We start from the raw sequence: 25,201 nt of genomic DNA on the forward strand, positions 1-25,201 counted from the left end.
CTCTAATCTTATCTGCAGCAGCTGAGTGCCAGATTATGAAACAAAAGCCATGCTAGTGATCACTGAACTTTGTTTTATAAGCAGCACCTGAGTATTTGAAAACTTGTCCCTTCGTGCTGAAAGGTGCAACAGCAATGGTCTCATTTACCCCTGGACTTTGTAGTGTTCCTCCCTACATTTCATCCCATAGTAAAAGCCTCTTCCATTTATTGTATCTATGGAGAGAAAGTAGAGCTAAACTAGAGAACAAAACCATTTGTGAATATTTATAAACTCCTCTTTCTGCAGGCTTTGGTGCTTCACCTCAAGGTACCCCACCAACATTCTGGAGAAGTTTTACTACTCATTGTTTCATTTCGTTAGACCAATTACAGCAAACCCCACTAAACTGGAAACAACCCAAGAATACCACAAGAAGGCCGAAGAGACATTTTACAGAAAAGAAGGGGCAGCCGAGCCCTTCCCAAAACTTTCCAGAAGCGCAAAAGAAAACAGCACCATCTGGGCAGGATCACAGGAAGCTACAAACCAGCCACAACCAAAGGGAAAAAAACTACTTCAAGCACCACATACAGGCATAACCCCATCCTACCACCCTGCTGCAGCAAATTAAATAATCTCCTACATGGAGAACATTCTCAAATAGTTGTTTTTCTGCCAGAGAACCTTCCGCTTCCACCTTCTTCCCCAGACAGGCAGAGCTGTGGTCTGGGGGAGGAGGATTCAACATCTCAGGAGCCAGGGTTGCCCCCCACACCCCAGTTCTGGAGGGCTCTGGAAGGTTCTGCAGCCCCCATCTGATGTAACTTTTCTCATCCTCCCTCGACAGCCTTTAAAGCTAATTTCCCCCCTCCCTTTCTCCTAATATTTCCCTTTTTCCCCACAGGAAGAGAAATATGAATACTTTTGATCACTTTTAAATCAAAATTCTCTGTTCCAGGCCCATGTACAAGGTGGGGTATTGTCAGGTCCACCCCCAGATTGGGGTGACCCTGGGTGGTGATAAAGTCTCTCCTCCAACCCATGCCTTCAAAGAAAGACTCAGTAGTCTTCAGTCATCTGGTCTCAAGGCAGTTTATTGCATGTTATCTCAAGGCACACACACTCCCTGACATTCTCTTTGACTCCTTCTCCCTCTGCATCTCTCTCTGTCTCCCTCACCCAAGGGGCTGGTGCCATCTTTTCTATCACACATTACGTATTAAATGTTTATGGTTTTTCCCCAATGCCTATCACCTATATTGAACAGTGGCTTTCTACTCTAAACCAATCTGTGAGTGCCAACATCACCATGAACATGGAGGATAGGAAGGAGAAAGGAGGAGGACAGGGCACGCCCAAATCCCTCCATCTTAGAACTTCTGACCCCCATGTACAAAACTCAGACCCCTCTGTAACAAGGCCTAAACCCCCCCTGTACAGCACTCAAAAATCCTTCCTTTCACTTTGTGACTACTTTTATTATAATATCTAAACTTTTGTGATTTCTTGTTCTTCCTGCAAAGCTGGTAAATTGTTCCATGGGTCAAACTCAAAACCACAGGGGTTTCTGGCTGCCTGCCAGGGTCTCAGAGGCTTTTGACCTGGACCCGGAACATCCAAGAGTGTCTGAGGGACACCTTGGGTTCCGATAGGGTATGGTTAAAACTGTGCTTTCCCCTGAGGAAAAGGCACTTGCAGACAGAGCTTTACCTCAAGCCTTTGGGGTTGGTTTCTACAGCACCTGTAAGCAAAGAAAAACACATTTTCAGCATTTGCTAAACATTTATTTCAACATTTCTTGAACATTTTAAGCATCTTGACTTTTGCCTTGTAAGTCCTAGGGTGGAAAACAGGCGCTAATGCTAAGAGACTGTTTTTCACTGTAGAACCTGCAGCAGTGGTCAAGCACATTCTCCTTTCTCCTAACTCCAAAAATGTGGCCTCTTCCCAGACCTAATGTGCAAATTTCCTGGCAGGTTTCTATTTTGATACCCAAAATGACACAAATTTAAGGGAAAAGGCCCCAGTACCACATGAACTTCCCCATCATGTACATCATAGAAAATATATTATATACACTCAGCAAGTTAAAGTATATCCCTGAAGAAGGAATTTTTCCTGAAACCGTCCTCAGCTGTATCATAAAAAAAAAAAAAAAAAAAAAAAAAAAAAAAAAAAAAAAAAGCTGGAAATGCTGCTCAGCTCTTTGTGGTGTTTTTACAGCACTTAAAACTATATTTTGCATCGGGACCTTGAGCTGACACTGTCAAGCAAAAATATTGTCTTAAGGGCCAATTTCCAGAAGCAATTTCAATTTCAAAACTAATTTATTTGGGAGGAAGCGAATTTGTGCTTCTTCGTGTCAGGATTAAATATCCATTAGAAAATAGGGAGTTTTATCAGCAGATCAGAGGAGCACACTCAGATCCTGTTTTCACAGCTGTAAACGCATCAGGCAGATTGCAAAGGCCGGGGCTGGGGAATCTTCCATAGGTGGCAGCATGACTGCAGGATTTTAGGGAGAAATCCAGATGAGCAGGATGATGCTTCAGCATCGGCAGGAATCTCCCTTATGAGAAAAACCTTCTAGGAAATAATTACTTTATTTCTGTAGTGCTGTCACCCAGGCCAGGCTGCCATACAAACTTAGACAATTAATTTTAAAATTCAGTTATGAAATGCAGCCATTTCTGGGGTAGGTTTTGAAATCTGTTTGGTGGAAAAGATCACAGCATGGATCAAAAAGAAACTGTTCCTATAGTTTTGTTTTACAGAAATGAAGGGTAAGGAATTCCAGCCAAACAAGGCTTAATAATGAGCTGGATTGATAATTTATGGCTATTTACAGGCCTATAACTATCAATAAACTCAGCTTTTACTTTCAGAGGCAGAATAAGGGGGGTTACCCCAAAACAGAGGCTCATTTACAAGGTAATTTTCAAAGTCAGAGTTCCACCATCACCCTCACAGGAGGAGCAGAAGCCTCCAGAAGCTGATTTTCCTCAGCTGCTTTATCAGCTTCATAAATGTGCATGTGATTCAGAATTCCTCCTTCCCCTTTCTCATCTCTTTTTTAGGACACTGGTACAGAAACATCCCAGAGGAAGCTGCCTGGTACCTCCCTGCTGCTGTGTCACAACTGCTGCACCCACTTATGCTTTTGCTCCCCTCTCTTGGCTGATTTCATCTCCAAAAATAAGGAGGAAAAGGCAAAAGTATCAACCAATCATTTTAGAGGAGGCTGAAGACATTCAGCCTTTGTTCTACAAACCACATTGACAATGGAAACTTGGAACAGAAATTATCCAGGATTTGTGAAATCCCACCTGAAACCTCCTGCGACAGCTGACACTGTACCCACTCCAAATGTTAACCTTCAAGGACAAATACCCTGAGTTGCCCTGAAGACCTTGGAAATGTTCCTGGATGACACTAAATTCCACAAAGAGAACACAAATGAGAGGGACCCAACCAAGTCTGTCCAGGGTTTCTTTTTGAAGGGATCCAAAACAAATTTCAGAGTTAGTGGGTGAGGGGGGTTCCTGTTTCAATTTTGATTTGAAGCATTTTGAGGCTCCTACCTACATTAAAAAAAAAAAAAAAAAAGTTGTATTTTCTCTAGGTTTCCCTCCTCTTTCACAGCATTTTAACAAACAGCACCCATTCCCACTAAAAATAAGGAAAGTTTGCATTTGTTCTTTATATATTCATAAAACTTAAGAAAAATCTGATTTTTTCTTTGTTCTCATTACTCTCCAACATCTTCCTCCAGCAAAGCTCTTCTCCATAGTCTCCTCCTCTCTTCCCCACTTGAACACTGAAATTCCTTGTATTAAAAACTGACCCAAAACAAGCTGCCATTCCTATTTTAGTATATTTTCCCAGTCTTTTTTGAATAACCTCCCTAAAGCATGGGAATCTCTTCTGCCATGACCCATTATTACTAGAAAGGGCAGTTACTGTTACATCGATCAGATCAGTGCTCTGGGAGGTAAGCAAAATCCAGGGGAATGATGATCATGAACTGATGTTTGTTTTCTTTAAACAAATTGAAAAAAATGCAGCAAGCCTGCAATTAATCGTTCTGTCTACTATGCAGACTGAACTTATTTAACTATTTAATTAAACAAGGACTTAAAGCTGTTAGCAAAACGTGGTCTGGGTCATGTCTTCCTCATTTTCTTCTCCCCTCCTCCATGCATCCACTCGAATTTTATGACACAGAGACCTCTCTTTGTCACAGCTGCAAACAGTAGCAGCATTGAGTGATGTCCTCATGTGGCCAAAAATAACCCAGCAAGTGTCCCCTCAGCCCAGGGGCATCCAGCAGCATGGCCTAGTGCTTGGCATGGCCCTGGAAACCCAACACCTTCCCAGATGGGAAATAAAAAACCAAGAGCCTTGTATATACATTTAAAGGGATGATGACTTCATTTTCCTTCACATGCTTAGTATTTTTAAAGAGATTTGTATAGCTATATATTTTTTCAGGGTGTTATTTTCATTGTTCTTAGCTGAATTCTACCAAGGGTCATTGTTCCTTGCCTTCAATTTCCCAGTTTACATAGAATCACGGAATCATGGAATAGTTTGGGCTGTAAGGAACCTTAAATCCCATCCAGTGCCACCCTCTGTCATGGACAGGGACACTTCCCACTATCCCAGCCTCAAGCCCCATCCAACCTGGCCTTGGACACTTCCAGGGCTGTGGGAACCACAGCTTCTCTGCAAATTCCATCCCAGCCCTCCACTACCCTCACAAGCAATAATTGCATCATAATATTTCATCTAAACCTGACCTCCTTCATTTTATGATGTTTTCATCTCATGTTCTTTAATAATTTTTCTGAGATCACATAAAATCTTATGCAGAATTTATTTTACACACAGATCCAAAAGACTTTCAGGTCTTTCTTCGTAAATAGCAATTCTAGATATTCATGTAGCAATAAGAAGTCAGGCTCCTGAATACTAGGTGCAGTCAGATGTCCAAATGCATAGATCCAGCTAAAGAAGCCATTATTGTTCCTTCTTTTAGAAAAAAAAAAAAAAAAAGGAAGGAAGAAATGAGATTATTTGCTTAGCTGGCACAACAAACATGAAACAGAACAGAGAACAAAATCTAGATCACTTAAGCTCCTTGTCAATCTTCTAATGAAGAAATTACCCTTCACTTCTGTAAAACAAAACTATAGAATCAGTTTCTTTTTGATCCATGCTGTGACCTTTTCCACCAAACAGATTTCAAAACCTACCCCAGAAGTGGCTGCACTTCAGTGGAACATGAAGCAGATCCTACAATAGATACAATTAAAATTTGTAAAGCAAAAGGGACAGTTTCAGCTTAAAACCATGATAGAATCATTCGGATTGCTGATTTCCAGGGAATAAAGCTTGTTTCCAAGACCAGTAAACTTTTTTTATCTTCACATTCAATTCTAGAGTGATTTTTGACATGATGCAAGTGAAAAGACTCGCCTGGATTATTCTGTTGATGAGGATCAGAACAAAATGGGGAACAACAATATTTAACAGTGCACATCGCTGTACCCTCTTTAGGAGTCCTGGAAACATCAGAGACTGGGAAAACAAAGGTTTGATAGTTTATTACTGCTGTCAACAGAAGTCCTAGGTGGATTGGAATGCTCCTTGCGGAGCTCTCAGTTTGAGTTGTCTCATGGCCAAAACCACTTTTCCAAATGTAGGGAGTAGTGCTGGATAAACAACCTCTAGGTTCATGCAGAGTTAGGGATGTCAGGTTGGGCCCTGTGGACAGTGTTTTCCAATCCCCTATTTATTGTTTCTCCAGCCTTCCCATCAAGGGAATGTTCCATTCCAATTCTGGAGGAATGTGGCAATGAATCCACAATTTAACACATTTCAGATTTCACAAGGCTCTCCTGGTAAAACAACCACCCACCCCCAGGAAAGTAAAAGCAAGGTGCTCATTCCAGAGCAGCCCCATTTGATCTGGAGCACTCGGCAGAAGCTATGAGTATGGCAAACATACCACCAGCTTGGGAGGGAAGGAGTGGGCAGGCTCTGGGAGCTGCACATTTGGCAGTGCTGGATGAAACTGGTCCTACACCCAGGCTGTTTGCAACAGCTCTGCTGATGCTGGCACTGCACAGGGAAACCAGGAGGAGCAGTAGGCAGAGGAAGGATCTATTTCAGGCTGCTGCAAAATGAACGCTGCAGCTTCTGGTTTCTCGTGGCAGAGCCAAAGTCCAGTTGTCTCCTCACTATTCCAAGAGAACAATAGAAATATAGTGCTTTAAGCAAACAATTGCCTCCTTATGCAATGTCCCAGCTGATGCAAGAAGAGGAGCTCTGAGCAAAAACATGGCCAAAAAAAAAAAGAGAAAACAGGAAAATGAAAGTGGATATGTATGTGACTTAAGGGATAAAAGGCTCTTTTTGAGCAGGAGAGCAGAAGCAAGGTGTCAGGGCTATAGTCCCTCACTAGTGGCTGGCTCCTATGGACAGAAGTTTTTATGTGTACTTTAAATTGAAGTTATGGTTAATGTGTTCAAATAACCTGCTATGAACAGGGGTTTAGATGCTTGACTTTCAAAATGACCTGATTTTTAGAGGGTCCAAGTAAACCAAAGTTTTGATTGCAACAACTACTTTGTTTTTGAAGATCCCTGAAGAACCTGCCTGTTTCCATAGTGTTGGGTAAGAGCAGGCAAAGAGGATTTTGTAAGTTTTACATTTTATTTTTATGCTGGGAAGGGAAGTTTTCCAAGCTTTGAAATGTACTCTTTTTTCCTACAATGTAGAAAAACTAAGGCCTTTTAAAACCCTTTTGTTGTTACTTGGCAAAGTACAGAGAAAGAGATTCACCTTTGCTGATAATGTCCAGCAACAAATTTATCTAGGGCACTGGTTTGCAGCGTGACAGACTAAATTCAAGAACTTGGGCAGAATCAAGCAAAACAAGAACTTAAATTGACCCTCTCGTGTATGGGAAACCCTTGCTAGAAAAAAACAAAACACTGTACCTCCCCTTCTTATCTTAGACCATTTCATTCAGATCACAGCCTTTCTTTAAATAAAATGTTATAATTAGCTTTGTTTCCAGGTGTGGAGACCCTGAGAGGCATTCCCTGAGTTAGGAAGACACAAGAAGCTTCCCTCAAAAGCTGTTAGAGCCCTTTGGCTCCTTCCCCTTGTTACTATGTCCCTCAGCCACTCCCTCCCCATTCCCCCATTGGCCCTCATCTTTGTACTGCCCCAATGCCACTGTTCAGCCCCTACCTCTGGAGATACAGAAACCTGGACTCCCCCCATGAGTCTTGCCTTGGGGCCTTGAACATCTCACTGCGTGGCTGAATTAAACATCTGTGGATACTATGCAGGGGCCCTTTTTGCTTCCTCACCCTGGACTTTACTAGCAGCTATTTCAGCTGCAGCATCCAGGTATGGTACAATATAGCTGCTGTCAATGTGTTTGATTAAACTTACTATTATGCTCACAATATTGACAAGAGCTGCTCAAACACACTCTGAGAAACCAAACACTGTTTTGCTGAGGCCCAAATGTTCCATTTGAAGCACTGCAAGTTCTTAAACTTTCACATTTTGCCTGTAACTGATTCATTGTTCCTGCAGCCTTTCTTGTATAACTACCAGGAACACAACTGATCAACTTCTTGGTTTCCCAGAGTCCCTGCAGAGTCCAGAGAACTTCCAGATTCTGGGAAATATTCCTAGCTTTGTCCAGTTTTGGAAATAAGAAGTTTCTCTCAAACCAGAAATACTTTTGCTTTTTGGGTAGAGGGTAATTTTCTATCACTGAATATTTACGTGCATTCTCTCGTGGCTCAGATTTTTCTAGAGAACAGCTCTGTACTTTCAAAGAGCAGCTCTCATTTGCCGCCCACTTTCTTATCACTTCTTGCAACTCCGTTAAAATATGGAATGTGAAAACTGACTTATTCTAACCTTGTGGTTTTGTCCATCAGGGTTGTTCATCCTTGGATTCAATGTCACCAAGAGGAGACGGTTCTACACCAAAAGCAGAAATGAGCAGCTTGGGAAGCAGGAGGACTTGGCAAGTCTGGTCACATATTCTTCAGTGACACACATTCTTCATAGTTGGATTCTCTGCTGTCCAGAAGGATGCAAACTTTGATTAAGGTGTTTTCCACAGATAAAGTCATTCTAATACCACTTTTCCAGTGTATATTCTCTGGAGTTTACCAGGCCAAAATTCACTGTGCAGGGAAAAATTCAATTGCATTTTCCTGAAGCTGTAAGCAGCTGAATATTCTTGGAACATCCATTACTACAAAACTTAATTGGAATTGATCATTGAGTCAAAAGTTCATGTGTGGAAATAGAGAAATAGGAATTTATCTATAGAAATAGAGACCATGACCATGTAAGCCTCGTGTTGGTTGAAGCAATGGGGATAGGAGAAGTTTACTTTTAATCTTAGTGACCATAAAATAAAACAATGACACTGCAGACCACTACCCAGTGGTCCAGCTCAAGGCTGGGAATAACACTTGGAACTCCATGAAAACTCTCATCTGCTGTTAAGCAAAGTGAAAGGAGTCAACCGGAACCACTTTTTAATAGTTAAACTTTGCACTAGTGGCTCAGCTGAACTCATTTCTCTTTGCATGCAGCGAGCTGGGCAGATATTCTGTGACTAATTATTGCAGCTCAGTGCAGTGCTTGTTAGACATTATCAGCTGGATCTTGTGTCCTTGTGTGACCACATTCCAAATTCCACCTGGTTTATAGGGATGGCTCTTTTCAAAGACCCCTGGATACCTAATTCTGGCATTCTGCACACTTGTGTTTGCCTGAGAATAGTTTGAATGAATTGATAATTAAGTATCAGTATAAAAGTTTTTACTTTCTGTCCCTCCATCCCTCTTGGAGTCTTTTATAAAGTAACTTTCAGTTTAAAAAATAAATGGCTTTTTCCCCTGGGATAGAAGTACCCAGGTCTCTCTGTTGATGGGCCGTGGCAGCACATTTCTTTCTCTCTGTGCACCGCTATGAAAAATCCTGAGAGAGAGAGAAATGTGTTGCCACAATGGGCAAAGCAAGAAGCAGGATTGTGTCAAAACCAGTATGTACAGGGAACCTCAAAGGAAAGTTTATTCTATTCCCAGTAGTGAAGTGCAAAGATGATACAGCCACAGAAAGGAAAAGGAGAGAAGGTCAATAAAGAAAGTAATTCAGGGCTTACTCTTGTTTAGAATTTTTAAACAGTATCTAGGTTTGGCCAACTAGGAATCACATTAAACAACTTGCCCTTTTTCCTGTTTCTCAGGGGTTTTCCCTTCACAGCTCTTTTGAGCTGCATCTTCTGCTGCAGATCATGGATACATTGCAGTTCTCCCTGAAAAAAGGGACACCTTTTCCTCCTTCATGGCAGCACTTGGCTGTGGCAGTACCGTTGTGATGTATTGCCAGGCTTAATTACAAAAAACTGTGTGTTTCATTGGTCTCTTATAATTAGCTTCCCATTTGCCAAGTTGAGAATGACATTGTCTGAAGCATGAGCACACAATTCAGTGCTCAGAGTTCTGATCTTGGAAACTACACAGGAGTTACTTGGTCTTCTGCATGTACTGGCCCTTCCCTGCAGAGGAACTAGCACAGTGCAGTCAAAATGAAAAGAAAATGTCTGGGCTTGCTGGAACTTTTGTCCTGGCTTTGCTTCTTTGACATACAAAGGTTTGGATTTTGAAGGGGAGAAAGTGAAGTAGGGGAATATACAGAAAATACATAAGAAGGAATGGAAAAGCATAGGAAGAACAGATCATGCAAACACTGAAAGATGCTTTTGGACAGTCAGGTGGATACTCTGCTCTCGTGAGACTCCACCTGCAGAACTGCTTCCAGACCTGGGGTCCCAGCACAGGGAGGACATGGTGGTGTTGGAAAGAGTCCAGAAGAGGCACCAGGATGATCAGAGGGTTGGAGCACTCTGCTGGGAGAAAAGGCTTGGAGACTTGGAATTGTCCAGTCTGGAGGAGAGAAGCTTCAGGGTGATCTAATTGCACCTTCCAATACCTGAAGGAGCCAACTGATAAGATGGAGAGAGACTATTTACAAAGGCCTGGAGTGACAGGAGAAGGGGGAATGGCTTCCCACTGCCAGAGGGAAGGGTTAGATGGGATATTAGGAAGAAACTCTTCCTTGTGAGGGTGGTGAGGACCTGGCAAAGGTTGCCCAGAGTAGCTGTGGCTGCCCCATCCCTGGAAGTGTCCAGTGCCATGTTGGATGGGGCTCGGAGCAACCTGGGATAGTGGAAGTTTTCCCTGCCCATAGCAGGGGATGGCACGGGATGGTCTTTAAAGTCCCTTCCAACCCAGACTATTCTATGAATCTTTGATTCTACAATTCTTATAGCTCAGCAATAAAAAAGAATAGGGTTCTACACGTGTAAAACTTCATGGCTAAATTCAGGATATCATACCAGGCTCAGGACAAATGATAGGCAAATCAAAACCAAGTTTCTTTAGGCTCTCAACACTGTCTTTCAGATTTAGCCTAGTTACTAAAGCTTTTCAGGGCAAGGATGAAATGCCTTTTTAAATACCAGTAGTCACAAACAAGCACTGAGAAAGTTGCCTCAATTTCAGCAACAGTTTAGAAGTTTTGATAATTCAAAATGTTTGCACTCAATTGAAAAGCCAACAAGATTTGGTAAGTAACAGACAACTCTTTAGCGAGTTTTCCTCCTCTAATTATGTGATGGAAGAAAATTGTCACTCAGTTCTAGAGATTTTTCCATTACTCCTCTGGACTAGCACAAGCTGTGTGTGCTCAGCAGTTCTGAAATTGTGTCTGTAAGCAGTGAGAGAGAAACAAAAGTGAGGAACTTGAGGTATGGATACTTTCCAGGAGTCTGGACTTCATCCTTTTCATGCTACTATTAGCACACTCTGTCACTAAAGTTCTCCCTAATCAAAGCAGGATGAGAAGCCTGTAAGTCTGATTCATCATTTACACCATCATTTACCTCAATACAGAGAATCTGCACCAAAAAAAAAAAAAAAAGAGAATCTCTGTCCTGACTCCCTGCAGGGCTGTCACACCTCCAGGCTCTTTGCTTCTGCAGGATTCCCAGCACTGTCCTCTGCTGGTTCCAGCACCCTTCCCATCAGACATGGTTGAACTCTTGCCAGGCAGCTGCCTCTAGGGTGTGGGGCCCCAGGGGACAGGGCACTGCCACACCACTCAACAGCCAGAGCTGAGGCTTCTGAGGAGGGTCAGAAACAGACCCTCCTTCAAAGGCACTTTCCTCAGTGGAGTCTCCCCCTAACATACCCTCAGTCACAGGTGTGCAATCCAAGGTGAAAAAGGTAAGAAATGTGATTGCACTAGGCCCAGAGGATGACAGAGAAAATCACACCAAACAATAGGAAGTCACATTTCCTTCTGTCCCCAGTGAAGCATCTGCTTTGCACCGGAACGAGCGAGAGAAACACAGCCCCATGTATGCTCTGGTGACTCCAGCCCCAAAAGTCCCTGGTCCTCAGAGCAGACAGGGTAAGGAGTTACCCTCAGAGCAAGAGATGAGTTGATTTCAAGCCTGAGTGCCATGAGCTGTTTTCAAACACATTATGAATGTTTGTGAAAGTGAAAGGCTACTCCTCTGAGCTAGTTAAGGGCCATCCCCAGTTTATTTCCAATTAAAAACCCAGGGACAGAACGCATTTGCTGAAGGTCTCCAAGGGAACCAACAACACAGCAAGGATTAGAACTAAGGATTTCCTGTCCTATCTGCAAACCACACCTCTCTCCTGTTTACAATGTGAACTTATTCCCAAGCAGAAAAGCCATGTGAATGGAACAATTAATTCTGCTATTTCGGCCTCCCTTCCTTCCCTTCTCAGTTCATTCCTGGCATTACCTTCAGGTCCTTGCAAATCTGGTACCAGAAGAACTGTGGGACAAAGCAAAGAAAGAAAAGAACATTTCAGAACAAATGTTTCAACTGCAAATACTTGAATTTTGATTTATATACTTGCTTGCTTAAATAAGTTTGAAACACTTTAGAAATACCCTCAAAATATGGTGCTCTTGTTAATGAAAAATGAAACCAAAAGGTAAACGAATTCCTAAACCAAGGAGTAAGTTAATGAATGACTAATCATAGTAGTTACCTGCACATGTCATTTTTTGTACACATGACTTAAGCAACACTAGAGTGATAGTGTTACTACTTAGAGTAAGTTACTATCAACAGAGTTTTAAAGAGATAATACCTTTGCTTTCCTTTTTTTTTTTTTTTTAATCACATTTTCATATTTCCTGGGATCAAGAGCTAAAAGCTCCTGGAAAAATATCATCTGAAAATTTCTCATGCCTTTCTGTGATTCCAGGGCTTAGGATATCAGTGCATTCACACCCTTCAAATACCATGGGAATTTGGTAACAACAAGCTGATTGAAATTGTCTGTAGCCTGGGATAAAGAGTGAGAATGCCTCAGCTCAAAGCCTAAGATGACATTTTAGTCCAAATTATATATTTAATCATCATTCCCCACAATCCAGAATTTTTAAGGAGCATTATATATTTAATCATCATTCCCCACAATCCAGGATTTTTAAGGAGCATTTCTTCTGGCAAAGTGGGATCTTTGATGTGATAAGTTCATTGTAGCACCACTCAGAGCTACCAATTAACTTTTTACTGAAAATTATACTAAAATTACAGGCTTCTTCAAAGTGCAAAAACATGATTCCAAGGAGCTGATCCTGCTCCTTTTAGATCAGTCGGCTTTTTAGGTGTGTTTTAGTAACAACAGCTTCAGTGATACATACAAGATAACTACAGGGCCTGAGCTAGGACTTGTAGTTACATCATCCTTTTGAAATACACCTGCACACATGTAATTTTTCTGAGTTCCTACTGAAGAATAATTGCTTGTTGTGTGGAGTTGTGTTTTTAGGTTCCACTGTATGTATGTTCAAAATGGTTTATCCCTCTCTCCCCTCCTTGTGCCTTTTCGGTTCATCCCAGGTTTTCCCATCAGCACCTGTGTGTCCATCAATCCCAAAAACCCTGACTCATGCCCCTGAGCCCTCCCAGGTGACTTGTCCATCCTTCCCCTCTGTCTGGAAGCTTCTGCCGGGGTCGCTGGGTGACTGGACGATGGCCTGGGGTCCCTCCCCTCCTGCCTCCTAAGTGGATACCTCGGCTGTCCTTCCCCCGGAGGGCCACGCCCATGTCTTCTCCCTTTGGCTGATCGGGTTTCCCCGCCCACCCTATATCAGGGCCTGCTCGAGGCCCAGAGCTCACTCTCTTCTGGGACCTTTTGGCCTGCTGTTGGGCTCTGGGGCTCTCCTCCTAAATCTTGGCCCTACCCCCAGAAGAGTGTCGCCTCCTTCCTTGCCGGTGGGATCAGCAGGGACCCACGAAGGCACTCTCTAAAGCCCAGCTGGCTTCAGCAGGGAGTGCCTCTCGCTGTCTTATCACCTCGTGGAGCTAGCCGGGGCTAGCAAGGGATCTGCTCTTGTGAAGTTGGGACGAGACGTGGCAAATGCGTAGAAGGACCTTGCCTTAGTAAGAATCTAAAAGAGATGTTAAAGCTCACTGTTAAAAATAACAGGGAAATCCTATGGACAGCAGTGTTTTTAACATGCTTGCTTTTCAGCTTCCTGCTTTAGTTAAGCAAAAATGTTTCATAAAAGTCTCCGATATTTTTCTTTCACTTATTTAGATCACCTAGGTTTATTAGTAAGGTAAAATTAATACTTCTTTTCCCTCAACAACCCTCCAATCCTTCACCCAAAAGAAGAAAAATTTCTGTGTATAGGGCATGAGAGTTTGAAGGCTTAAAAAGCAAAAATAACCCAACCCTGAATGAAAACTCCTCAAGGCTTTTGGTGTTGTGTAGCCTAGCTCCTGTCCTTCCTGTAAAGTGCCTCCTAAAGGTGGTGGGGATGACTGAGGCTCCTCTCATCTCAGAGTTACCTGCGCTCCTGAGCAATGCACCATGCTATCTGATAGGGCTGTGCATCAAGGGGTGGGGTTTCCCCCCAAGGTAACCTTTTCTTCTCATTGTTTTTATTTCTGTTACATTCTTTCATTGATCTAAACATACTCAAAGAGTCAAGAAATGTTAATTATCCCCTTTCTAAAGACTGGATAGGAGGAGAATTTAATAGTTTTAAAAGTATTCTCTGAGTATGGGTATATATAACTTGATTTTGTCACTGGCACAAAGAACCTGTGTTCTTAACTGCAGAATCTGTTTCTCTGTTGGGAGGTGAAATTTGGGCTGGAAAGGACTAAAGCAGCATCCTTTACCCTTAAGCAGGGAGAAACTCTACTTAGCCTGTTCCCAAGAAGGGAATCTGCTCTTAAGAGTGCTGTAGGTATTTTCTGGCAATGTAGTTCAGTATTTAATCACTTTTGTTAGTATAAAACCACTTTGTGAGGGCCTTGTGTTGTCTTCATGGTGTGTAGTTTGGGATGACTGTTCTCATTTTGTTTCATTGATGATGTTGTTTTCCTACTGTTTCAGCTTTCAGAGTTCCAAGTTATGTCCAAATTATCCTGAGTTGGAAGCCTCAAAGTGCCAGGTTGTCCTGAACCAAACATTTAATTATAGCTACTTCTTTTTAGGGAAGGTTAAACCTTATGCCATGTGAACTTCTTCTCTTCTCCTATGGCTCCACTCTTAGTTTCAATAGGATTATTAGCATCCCATATCAGTTCTCTTGTTTTTTGGTTAGGCTCATGTTTTCATAGAACTAACTACAGTTTGTAAAAAAAACCCAAAACACAAAAACAAAACAAACAAAAAATCCAATAGTAAAATACACAGAAATAAGAATGAAATTTTTCTATAAACCTCATTTTACCCCTCTTCTCCTAATTTTTAACCCCAAAATATTGGGACACTCCTGCCATCACTAACAAGCCCTCCAAGTTGAAAAATACTTGTTTTCTTCCCTCCAGACAAGTGCTTCCTGACTACCTCTAACACTTCTTCCCTTTTTTTCAAGAAGCTTCATTTCCCTTTTATCTTTACCTGTATTTTTACATTTGTTTTAAAATAAAATTTGGGGCATAAATCTTCTAAAAAATGTGCTTAAAAATCAATTAAAGTAATGTGTTGCAAATTGTAGTTTCAGTAACAGTGTCTTAGCCCTGCTCTAAACAGATCAAATTTGAAACTTGTTTTAAACCTGTCTTGCAAACTACTATTGTAATGAACACGTGAATTGTTTTTCCAAGTCTAATTAGCTCTTCTGTTTGCTTGTATCAGGTTAAAGTTAAGAATAAAAGTCTTAATAATTTATGGGAAAAATGCTGAGTGTTCCTCTTATAATAGCAGGGCTTTAATCCAATGAACTTTACAGTTTTGGGATGACACAAACTGCTTCTTACCAGAATTAGTGAGTTTCCATGGCAGAGGTTTGCTCACTGAGGAGTAGTTTGGGGCACTCAATTCCAGAACCATTGGATGGTTGTTAGGTTGGGTTTTCTGGGAACTGTGTCTCTAAAAAATTCCTGGCAGCTGCAAAGCGAACTGAAAGATATGTATTATCCTCTTCTACTTTTTATCATTGATAAGACTTAAGCTAAACTGCCCAGTAACTGATCAGATTATATTTTATGCCCAGGGGATGGACGTAGATGGTCATTAAGGTCCCCTCCATCCCAAAGCATGCCATGATTTCCCCAACAGTACAGATGCTCAGTCATGTAAGAAACTTTAATTTCAACATTTCCCTTTCCAAAAAGAAAACCCAGTGACTTTGGAAGTGCTCCAGTGATATAGAGCACAAGAAATATCTTTATGGTGTTCAGGTTTAGGACACAGTGTGGCAGGAACTGGAAATGCTTAAACCTTTGTTTACACTTTGGTTTTAGCCAAAAAATTGTGGCTGCTGGCAGTTGAGGGTTTGCAGATGGTTAAGGTGAAATCGGGTCGAGTAAAGCCAGAAAAAGCAAATTAAATGCCCATAGAAGAGGCCCTGGACTGGCAGCTGGCACCACAAACAGCAGTAGGGACCCAGCTGCCTGAGCCAGGTTAATGTAAGAGGTGGAGAGTGGATGGGCTGAGACATGTCCCACAGGTAATTTTCCCTGAGACTCATTGCAGAACCAGGGTCTGCCTAACTTTTTGTTCAGCTTTCCTGCAGCAACACCAAGATGTGACTCAGCACTGGTTTGATAATAGCTGTTTATGTGAAATTAAGAGTGGGAAATGGGGGGTGAACATTAGTAAACATTTTCTAGGAGTTAAGGCTCTTATCCTCTGAAATGCTCTGCAAAAAAACAATGGAAACCTCTCAGTGAGACACTTGAAGCTGAACAGAATGAAGTAAAGAGAGTAGGGAATTACACTGCCTTGATGTTAACCTGCACATGGCCTCAGATGGCTCAGCTATTACTAAATTCCAATGATAATTCTGGTGATAATTGCTCCCTTTATTTTTAAACTGAATTGTTGTAATTCATTATAGTCTTGTCTAACAGGTCAGATTACTGGAAAACTAAAGCAGATACAAAATGAGTTGCTGATAGTGCTCTTCTTTGGAGCCTCAGTTGTTTGATCAGTCATTTTACATTATTATATATTTTTATTGGTTGCTGATCACGTGTTACACTTTGATTTTTAGGTTGTTCTAACTTCCACACCTCCTGGTCTAGGCTGCTGTGAACTGACCACTCTTTATGTAGTTTTCTGACAAATATCACAGCAAATAGATCCAGAAATGCTTGTTCCTGTAAGTTCCTCCCACTTCCCAAAGGTCTTCTTCAGGCTCAGCTGAAGGAGTTTGTGTGTAGAGTAAGAATTAGTCATTAAAGCATGATCGGAGTAGATAAATGCTCATTAAAGCTTTATGCTGTTGGTGGCTGTGTATAAATTTAAAATCATACAGTTACAATCTCCCCAGAGCACCTCAACAAAAGCTCAAGCTCCAGAAAAATCCAAGTATGTGCTCACAAACTTTGAATCAGGGCTATGGAACACACTAATTTGCACCAACCATTCATAGTGTGAACACTCTGAACTACCAAGCAAGTGAACACCCAGGCAAAGGTTGTGGTTCCCAAGATGTCTCACTAATTGCTGTGGCTGTAATTTAATGTTATTTACTTATTACGCTCCATTATTTTCTGTTGGTTCACAACAAAAACCTGAAATGTTTGAGTTACAATCCATCCTCCTAGCACCATGATATTAAATCTTTTCTAAGAGAAATTTTATTTTAATTATAAGCTTTGTACTAAGGCTTCATTAATTTCTATTACAGAGCTAATTGCAAGTCTCCTTGCCTTATTTAATTTTTTTTTTGCAACAAAAGTTCTTGAACTAATGCTTATTCTGCTATGAGGACAAATTCTGCAGTAATTATATGGAAGACAATGGATGAATTGGACTAGATTTGCAAATTTTCCTGCTAAACAGTTGCAGGACAGTTCTGCTTAGGATGAAAAGTGTATGTTTAAAGAATTTATTTAATTTACTAATTCAATTCAGAATTTAAGGAATTCTGAAGAGAGGAATGCCAGCTTTCATGCTGAATTTGGTATCAAGTAAACATGGCCACAAATTTGTAGAATTGAGTGAATTTGCTCTTGAGCTCTGGGAAATGCGGACTGGGATGTTTGGGACCAGGGAGTTTGTCTTCGTTGTAATTGTTTCCAAACTTGCAGTGGTTTTGGTTTTAGGGTTTTGGGTTGCTCTCAAAACAACCTAAGCAAAACACTTGGTTACAGAGATTTCCAAACTTGGGTAAGTTGCAATTCTTTGGAATATCCCATATATGCTGAATGTTCTTTCAAATGTTACCGTTCTTGGAAAGAATTTGCCTGCACAATTTTTTTATCAGGCATGCAGAGACAAATCTGAATTCCAAAATAATTTGTAATTTGGGCCAGTTGTGGGTTTCTGGTGGTAGCCTGTCTTTTTGTGTTCATTAGTGGTATTTAGTTCCCACAGCTCTGTTTCATGCTGGACTTGACAAGCAATTCAATGGCCTTTTCATTTATAAAAGCATCCTCCTAGGTGTTTAGAGATGGAAATGCAGAAATCACGGTATGGGATGGTTTTAGAAGCTTGTTCCAAGTCACATTTCAAGTTTGTGGCAGCGCTGGGTTTGCAGGATGAGCTTATGAATCTCCAAGTGAAATCTGGATTAGCAAGATCTACCCAGCCCCAGAAGAAAATGTTTGCACAAACATTTTTTAAGGGAAACTGATGACTTTCACAAGATCTTAAAAAGATTGTACTGAATTAATTATCCCAGTCCTGTAGTTAACTACAGATGAGACTGTAACTGGGACCCAGCAAGCTAAAAAGGAGCCTCCATCCTTCCCAAGCCAGCAGGAGCTGAGCCAAGCTGGGCTCGGCTGAAAGCCTTTCTTTGTGGATCTTGCTGGCTGTCAGTGTGAAAGGTGGATGGAGGCTAAAAATGGCTCAGGAGCATGGCTGGTGTATGCAGGGAATAGCAATGAGAACGGAGTGAAATCAGAGACTGAGCCCTGGACGTTGTGGATAGCATCCAAGGGGGTGGAAAATGCGCAAGCAAACAGGTTATGTGTGGCTGCTGCATGGAAAAATGGCAGAAGGGAGCAAAGGGAAGAGGGGGGGAAAACCCCCAAAATCAAAGGACAGGTGAAAGGGAGATGCTCTGAGAGACACGAAGGGATTATCAGGGAAATGTTCTTCCCCCAGAGGGCGGTGGGCTACTGAACAGGTACCCAGGGAATGGGCACGGCCCCAAGGCTGCCAGAGCTCCAGGAGCGTTTGAACAACGCTCCCAGGGACGCGGAGAGTGGGATTTTGTGGTATCTGTGCAGGGCCAGGAGCTGGATCGATGATCCTGGTGTGTCCCTCCCAACTCGGGATATTCGACTTCATACAGGGCGAGCCTGCGGGAGAGGGGTCACGGAAAGAAGCTCTTCCTGCAGGGGAGTCCGGGGGGCAGTGGGTGGCGGACACTGCAGCGTAGAGGGGCTAAGAGCGGGCGATGGCGGGCCGAGGGGCGGTAGCCCCTCCATGAGAGCGGGCAGGGGCCGAGCTGAGGGGCGGCAGTCCCGCCACGAGGGACGGAGCCCCTCCATGAAGGCGGCCGATCGATGCCAGGCTGAGGGGCGGCAACCCCTCCATGAAGGCGGGCAGGGGCCGAGCTGAGCGAGGGTCGGTAGCCCCGCCATGAGGGACACAGCCTCGCCATGGGGGTGATTGATGCCGCGCTGAAGGGCGGCAGCCCCACCAAGAGGGCGAGTGAAGCTGGGCTGAGGGCGGCCGATCGATGCCGAGCTGAGGAGCAGCACCCCCGCTACGAGGGCTTACCGAAGCTAGGCACGGACATGATGGCGCCGCCCGCCCTCCTGAGGGCGGCTCGCTCCCGCCCCACGCTGACGTCACCCCCAGCTCTGCCGGCGCCATTTTGGACGCTCACCGCCGGGGGGGCCGGAGCGGGGCCGCCCCAGCCCCGCCGCGGCCGCGCCGCCGCCGCCTCCTCCATCCGCCGCCATCGCCGCCCGCCGCCGCCGCCCGCCCCGCGCCACCCGCCCCGCCCGCGCCGCCCGCTCCGCCCGACCCGCCGCGGCCGCTATCGCCAGCACAACATGGCAGGTAAGGGCAGCCTGCCCCCCTGCCCCAGCATGGCTGGGGGGGCTCTCCCCGCTGCCTCCCGTGCTCCCGGCCGCCTCTGCTATTCCGACTCGCTTGCGCCTTGCTGTTTGTGGTGTGTTTTATTTTAATCTTTTCTTGTGGGAATTCGTGCTTTGCTCCCACCCACCCCTCCCTCCCTCCGTTCTCGGGAAAAAAAAAAAAAAAAAAACCAAAAAAAAAAAACCCAAAAAAAAAAAAAACCCAAAAAAAAAAAAAACATGGAAGAAGTAAGGTGGAGCGGGAAGTGTTGTGTTTTGGAGTTGAGGAGCTTGCAGGCAGGGTGGGTCTGCTGCCTTTTCGTAGAATCATAGAATGATTTGGGTGGGAAGGGACCTTAAAACCTATCCAGTTCCACACCCTGGTATGGGCAGGGACACCTATCCCAGGTTGCTCTAAGCCTCGTCCAGCCTGGCCTTAGACAATTCCAGGGATCCAGGGACAGCCACAGCTGCTCTGGGTAACCTGTGCCAGGGCCTCCCCACCCTCAGAGAGAAGAATTACTTCGCAATATCCCAGCTCAACCTACTCTTTCAGTTTGAACCCATTCCCCCTTGTCCTGTCACTACACGCTCTGGTAAAGAGTTTCCCCCTTGAGGCTTTAGGGTCGGTGCTTGTAGTTATTTCTCAGAAGCGCTGCCGTGCACGGAGAGGTTCCAGGTGCAGGCGGTGTCCAGATTGCAGTCGCACCCTTCTGTAGGGAGCAGCCTCTGAGCATCTGCAAATGCCAGTGAAATTGGCACAGGGCGTAATTAAATAGCACAGGTTTCGCTGTGGTTTTTTTCCCATTCCTTCCACTGCTTACTCCCCATTTCACATCCCGAAGTGCTGTTGGTAGGCTTGGGAATGTGTGTGCAGAACGGATCTCTTCCCTCTTACTTTTCCTTGCAATTTCTTCATTTGGAAATTTATTCATCCCCCTCCTCTGCACATGAATTGTCTGTTCAGTGCTTTGCATGTGGAGGAGCAAAGCATGGGAGGCTTTGTGAGGCATGTGCTTTGCCTTTCCCCCCTACACCATATGCACATGCTCCACCCTCCTCTTGCCGTTTTAGTCATGGGGGGAAAAAGTGCCAACTTGGTTCAAGTAAATTGTATGGAAAAGAGGACTTTAGCTCGAAGTAGCAGGAGCAGTGATTCTCTCCAAGCTGTTCCCTTTAAGTGCTGCTATGGTGCTAGCTGCTAAGTGACAAATGAAGAAGTTGAAGAGAAGAAAATAGGTTGTAGGATTTTGGGGGAATGATGGGGGGAGGGAAAGCATTTTGCCATCCCTTGCATAAATGGGTTCTGTTGCTTGCCTTCACCTCCTCAGGTTATGCAGCTTGGATGTCTGTAATCTTTCAGGGAAGAATTTAAAGCAAGCAAAAAATGCAAACTGTACTTTATTCCAGGACTTCTCATTCAGAGGTGCTTCATCTTTTCTGGAAAGATTATTTTCAGGCTTCCTTCTCTTTGAGTTTTTTGCCCCCCTTAACTTGGGAAGAGTCTCCTCCTGTATTCTTTGTTATCTCCAAAGCCCTACTAGAGCTCGGGATTAATGTGTAAATGCCATCTGTTGCTCAGCCGGTTTGAGTTGTGTGGAGGAAAAGTTCCATTTTGACAGTGGCTTTTGGGAAACAAAAAAAAAAAGAAAAAGCCAACCAAGGCAAGCCCATTTCTGGCTCTTCCTGTATGTCCTCAGCCCTGCAGTGATTTGCTCAGAATGAAATGCAAAAGAAATGGGTGGTGATTTTTGGTGTGTGTTTTTGTGGCACGGTTCAAATGAATCACTGCCTTCAGCCGAGGCAGTAATGTTCCTGAAGTTCTCTCTCCGATCCGTTTTCTATGGTAGTAGAACTTGTCCCCCTCCGATTGCTTGTTTGCTTTTCTGCTCGGATTTGCTGCTTTTTCTTTTTTTTTAGGCTGATAATTGCTTTCATTACTTCTGCGAAGAGACTCTAAAATTGTGGTAAAATTCTTTTTCTTTAGCCTTGAGTGCATAGGGTCGGTGCAGTGGGTTTGTGAAAGGAGGAAATTAATTGTGTGCTTGGTTTGTATTGGATGGGAGATTGAAATTTTCTAAAAAAGCACAGCTCTGATAGTTTATAGTTAAGCTGTGTGTGTGTGTGTGTGTGTTTGGGGGGTTCTGACTGCTCAAGTAGGAAAAAGCTTCGTCCACAGCCGTACCTGCACTTGAATTTTAAATTCGCAGTTAATGGTGCTTAGTCCAGCGAGTTTGAGTGAGTGAAGCTTTTACACTGCTTGTGCTTCCCTGTTTTTGACAAACGCTGCATTGAAGGCTGACAAAAACAATATCCAAAGGAAAAAGGTGGGGAGGGTGGTGTGTGATTGTGCCTCGGCACTGCTGAGGAAGTGGGCGTGCACAGGCTCTGAAATGTGCAATCTGAAACCATTGTGTGCTTGTGCTGCTGCTCTTGGGGGGGCTCGTTTTTATTGAATTGTTTTCATTTTTTAGGAGCTGGAGGAGGAAATGACATTCAGTGGTGTTTTTCTCAGGTGAAAGGCGCTGTAGATGATGATGTAGCAGAAGGTAAGAGTAATATTTTTTATTGTTTTCTAACTTTTTAGCCATTCCTTAGGTAGAGAGATGTGGATGCAGTTAGTGAAATATCCCAGTGCTGCTGAGTGCTCATTGAGCAAAGCAAATGGACACTTCATGTGCATTCCCACATCCAGATTCAGGTTTAAACTGTGGTTTGAAAGTACCATTCAGCACTCTTGTAAAAAAGTTCAGGCTTCCTAACTTATTTTTTGTGGAATTGTTTTCTAAGATTGTTAAAATTTTTCTGATTTTTTTGGCTTTTGACTTGTGTATTTTCTTAATCTGCAAAATGGGGAATGTGATACTTAAATTCCACAAGGAAGTGTTGTTAGAATTAATATTTGTACACTTTGAAGATCTAAGTACTGTATAAAGTAATTGTCCTAACCTTTCTAGTTCCTATTAACAAGAGGTGGAAGAAATCTGAATATTTGTGCATGCTTACTTAGTACATAAGGAGCAGGTTTGGGTTTGAAATAATGCTGGAAATTGTCTTGAAACTTTTCCAAGTTGCCAGTGACAAGTGTCATGTTACACTAAGATGGCTGCCTCTGAATTTCACTGCAAAAACTGTATTGTTTGGGGTTTTTTTCCCTTGGATTTCAGATCATTGGAGGAATGGTACTTTTTTCTGTGCTGGATAGCAGAATCTCTTCTGTGATCATTCTCGAGGAAAGGTCCCCTGATTTCTGGATTTCTTTGGCCATAAAGTCCTGTTTGCACAAAGCAGCTTTTAAGATCATGAGTTAAAAGTTTTCTTTTGCAAGTAGTTGGCCTTGTCGCTTATGTAATTCCTGGGTTTTTTTCTTTTTCTTGCATATCTTGAATGCTCTGACATACAAGTGAGATTAATGTTATATTTAGAAAAGCAGTAACTACAGATTCCATTATTTCTCTGCTTGACATGTGGTTCAGATTAGCTTCCAAAGGCCAAAAGAAAAGATCAGTATAAACATAACTGAGTTGTTTTTATTTATTAGCTGCAGCGTGTGGCAAAAGATGCACTGAGGCTTCTGTTGTTTGCAAGTTGAAATATGTTTTTTGGAAATAAGAAAGTTGTAACAGTTTCAAGTTTATTTTTAAATTCTTCATGAAGTAGATTTTAAAGCTTGAACTCAAAAGTGCTGTTAAATGCAGTATAATTTTTTCCCTGACAGATTTAAAATTCTGTAACCTTTGTTTTATTTATGTATCATACTAAATTCTTAATAAATACAAGTATTGAAGAAGTTGTGGTTGTGGTGAAGTCATGGTGCTTGCAAATAATTCTTCATTAAAATAGACATTGATATGTTTCTAGTAGTAATGAACTTATATATAGGTATAGAAAAGTAGTCTTTACAGAGATCTGGAAATGCAGAAGCGAGGAAATAGGAAGGAAGAACAGACTGAGCTGTTTTAAGTGTTGCACTTAGTGTTATGAAAGGTGCCTTGCCAGCCTTGTGCCTCCTGCCAGGCTGGGAGCTGCACTGAGCATTGCTGGAATCCTGGGCTGGACTTCTGGGAAGCCTTTGAGGGAATTAACTGGCTTCAGTTTCAGCAAACCAGGCAGCTTGGTTTCTAAAACATTGTAAGAATCTCCATTTTTTGGTTTATAGACAGTGTAGCCTTCTGATTCTGTGACCCAAAGAGTGAAAATTTATTTTCATTGTCAGCTATACCTGACTTAGAATGAGTCTTGAGGTCCAAAGTGTATTGTACTGCAAGATGGTGTGAAACTGATATAGGGAGAGATCCCAAGTATTATTGATGTTATGGCTTGGTTGTAATTAGTGTGTTGAGCTGAAATTCTCTCCTATTCCCATGTATTTGGCTCCCACAGTCTGTACTGGAAGTTGGTGAAAGCGGTTGTTTGTATTGATTTCTTGTTATACATCATAGTGTCTTGCTGTAATTCTGTTGGAAGCGTTATGTATCAGGATGGTTGCATTTTTCCATTTCCTAGCAATATTTCTGGCTTTAAGCTTCACAGAAGTGACATAGAGCCTTGTGTGGCTCTTGCATCAACTGGAGCAGCAGCTTCTGGTCTTTTGGAATACCCAGTGACAAATTGACAGTGGGTCCAACTGCAGTCTGAGGACCTTTTTTATTCCCTGCCTTTCCTTCTGCTTTCTTGGGGCAGGCCCAAGGTGCTCAAGGAATTCTTACTGTCTCAAGCTTTAATGACCCTTTAACCACTCTGGTCTGCCAGAGAACAGGTCTGGACTCCAGTCATGCCTGTGGTGAACACAGTACCAATTTGTGTACAGGAGTACAAGGCTGTGAAGATCTGATTTTTGAATGGCTGCAGAGCTCAAAATCTAAATAGCAGTTTATTGTGGAATGCTGAAATTTCACTGAAAACAAATGTGAAAGAATTGGGAGTTTTACTTTCTGTTTTCCTCCTGTTGGTAACTTAGTGTTGCAATATTTACATTGGAAAGCTGTCTTGAACTAAGCTAAAGCAGTGATAACCGGGAAAACTACATCATTTAATTGCATTAATCAATGGGATACAAACCCAGTGGTCTCCCTACAGTGTTTTTGTCTATAAAACAGGCCCATGGAGAATAACATTTTGGACAGTAACACTTTTTATACAGTAACAGTTGTAACAACTTTAAAAAGCCTGTCAAGAGTGCTATTATGTAGCTTCCAGTATATTTAAGGTTAGATGTGACCTCCAGCCTTCCCATCACATGTATAACCTATAATTCTTTAGATACTTGGACTAGGCTAGCTGGTTGTTACAAAGTCAATATTTGGTGGCTTTGGTGGCTGAAACATGAACTCTGATACACAGTTTTTAATTTTCTGGCTTTCCAAGCTCTGTGATGGATGGAAGTGACATGTAAGGGGAAGGGAGGGAAATTGTGTCACTAAAGCCTGGGGAAAGATGGCACTGAACTTGTATGTGGGGCCTGCCTGGGTGACTGCTGTGGCAAAGCTTTTCCACTGAAAATGTGAATGTGAGGAGCAGAAGTATCTCTTCCTTTGGTATGTATGGAATTTATCCTTGCTTGTAAATTGTAGCCTGGCCGTGTCAGATCACAGTTAAGCACAGAAATCAGTTTATAAACTG

The 25,201-nt window shown here is 42.8% G+C and overlaps 1 protein-coding gene across 2 annotated transcripts in view; it reads left to right on the forward strand.

Annotated features, from left to right (window-relative positions):
- The first annotated feature begins 19,477 nt into the window (after nt 1-19,477).
- Nucleotides 19,478-25,201, forward strand: part of PPP2R2A (protein phosphatase 2 regulatory subunit Balpha) — a 37,896-nt gene continuing 32,172 nt past the window's right edge. Inside the window, exons 1-2 of one of the 2 annotated variants that reach the window (XM_054000647.1) lie at nt 19,478-19,562; nt 22,054-22,128. In XM_054000647.1, the coding sequence (XP_053856622.1) occupies nt 19,556-19,562; nt 22,054-22,128 (82 nt within the window). In that variant the 5' untranslated portion in view covers nt 19,478-19,555. Of the gene's footprint in view, nt 19,563-21,316; nt 21,426-22,053; nt 22,129-25,201 lie in introns of those variants that run through there. The other variant, XM_054000646.1, reaches the window with a different exon arrangement.

Source organism: Vidua macroura, chromosome 28 (genome assembly GCF_024509145.1).
Source record: "Vidua macroura isolate BioBank_ID:100142 chromosome 28, ASM2450914v1, whole genome shotgun sequence".
NCBI lineage: Eukaryota > Metazoa > Chordata > Aves > Passeriformes > Viduidae > Vidua > Vidua macroura.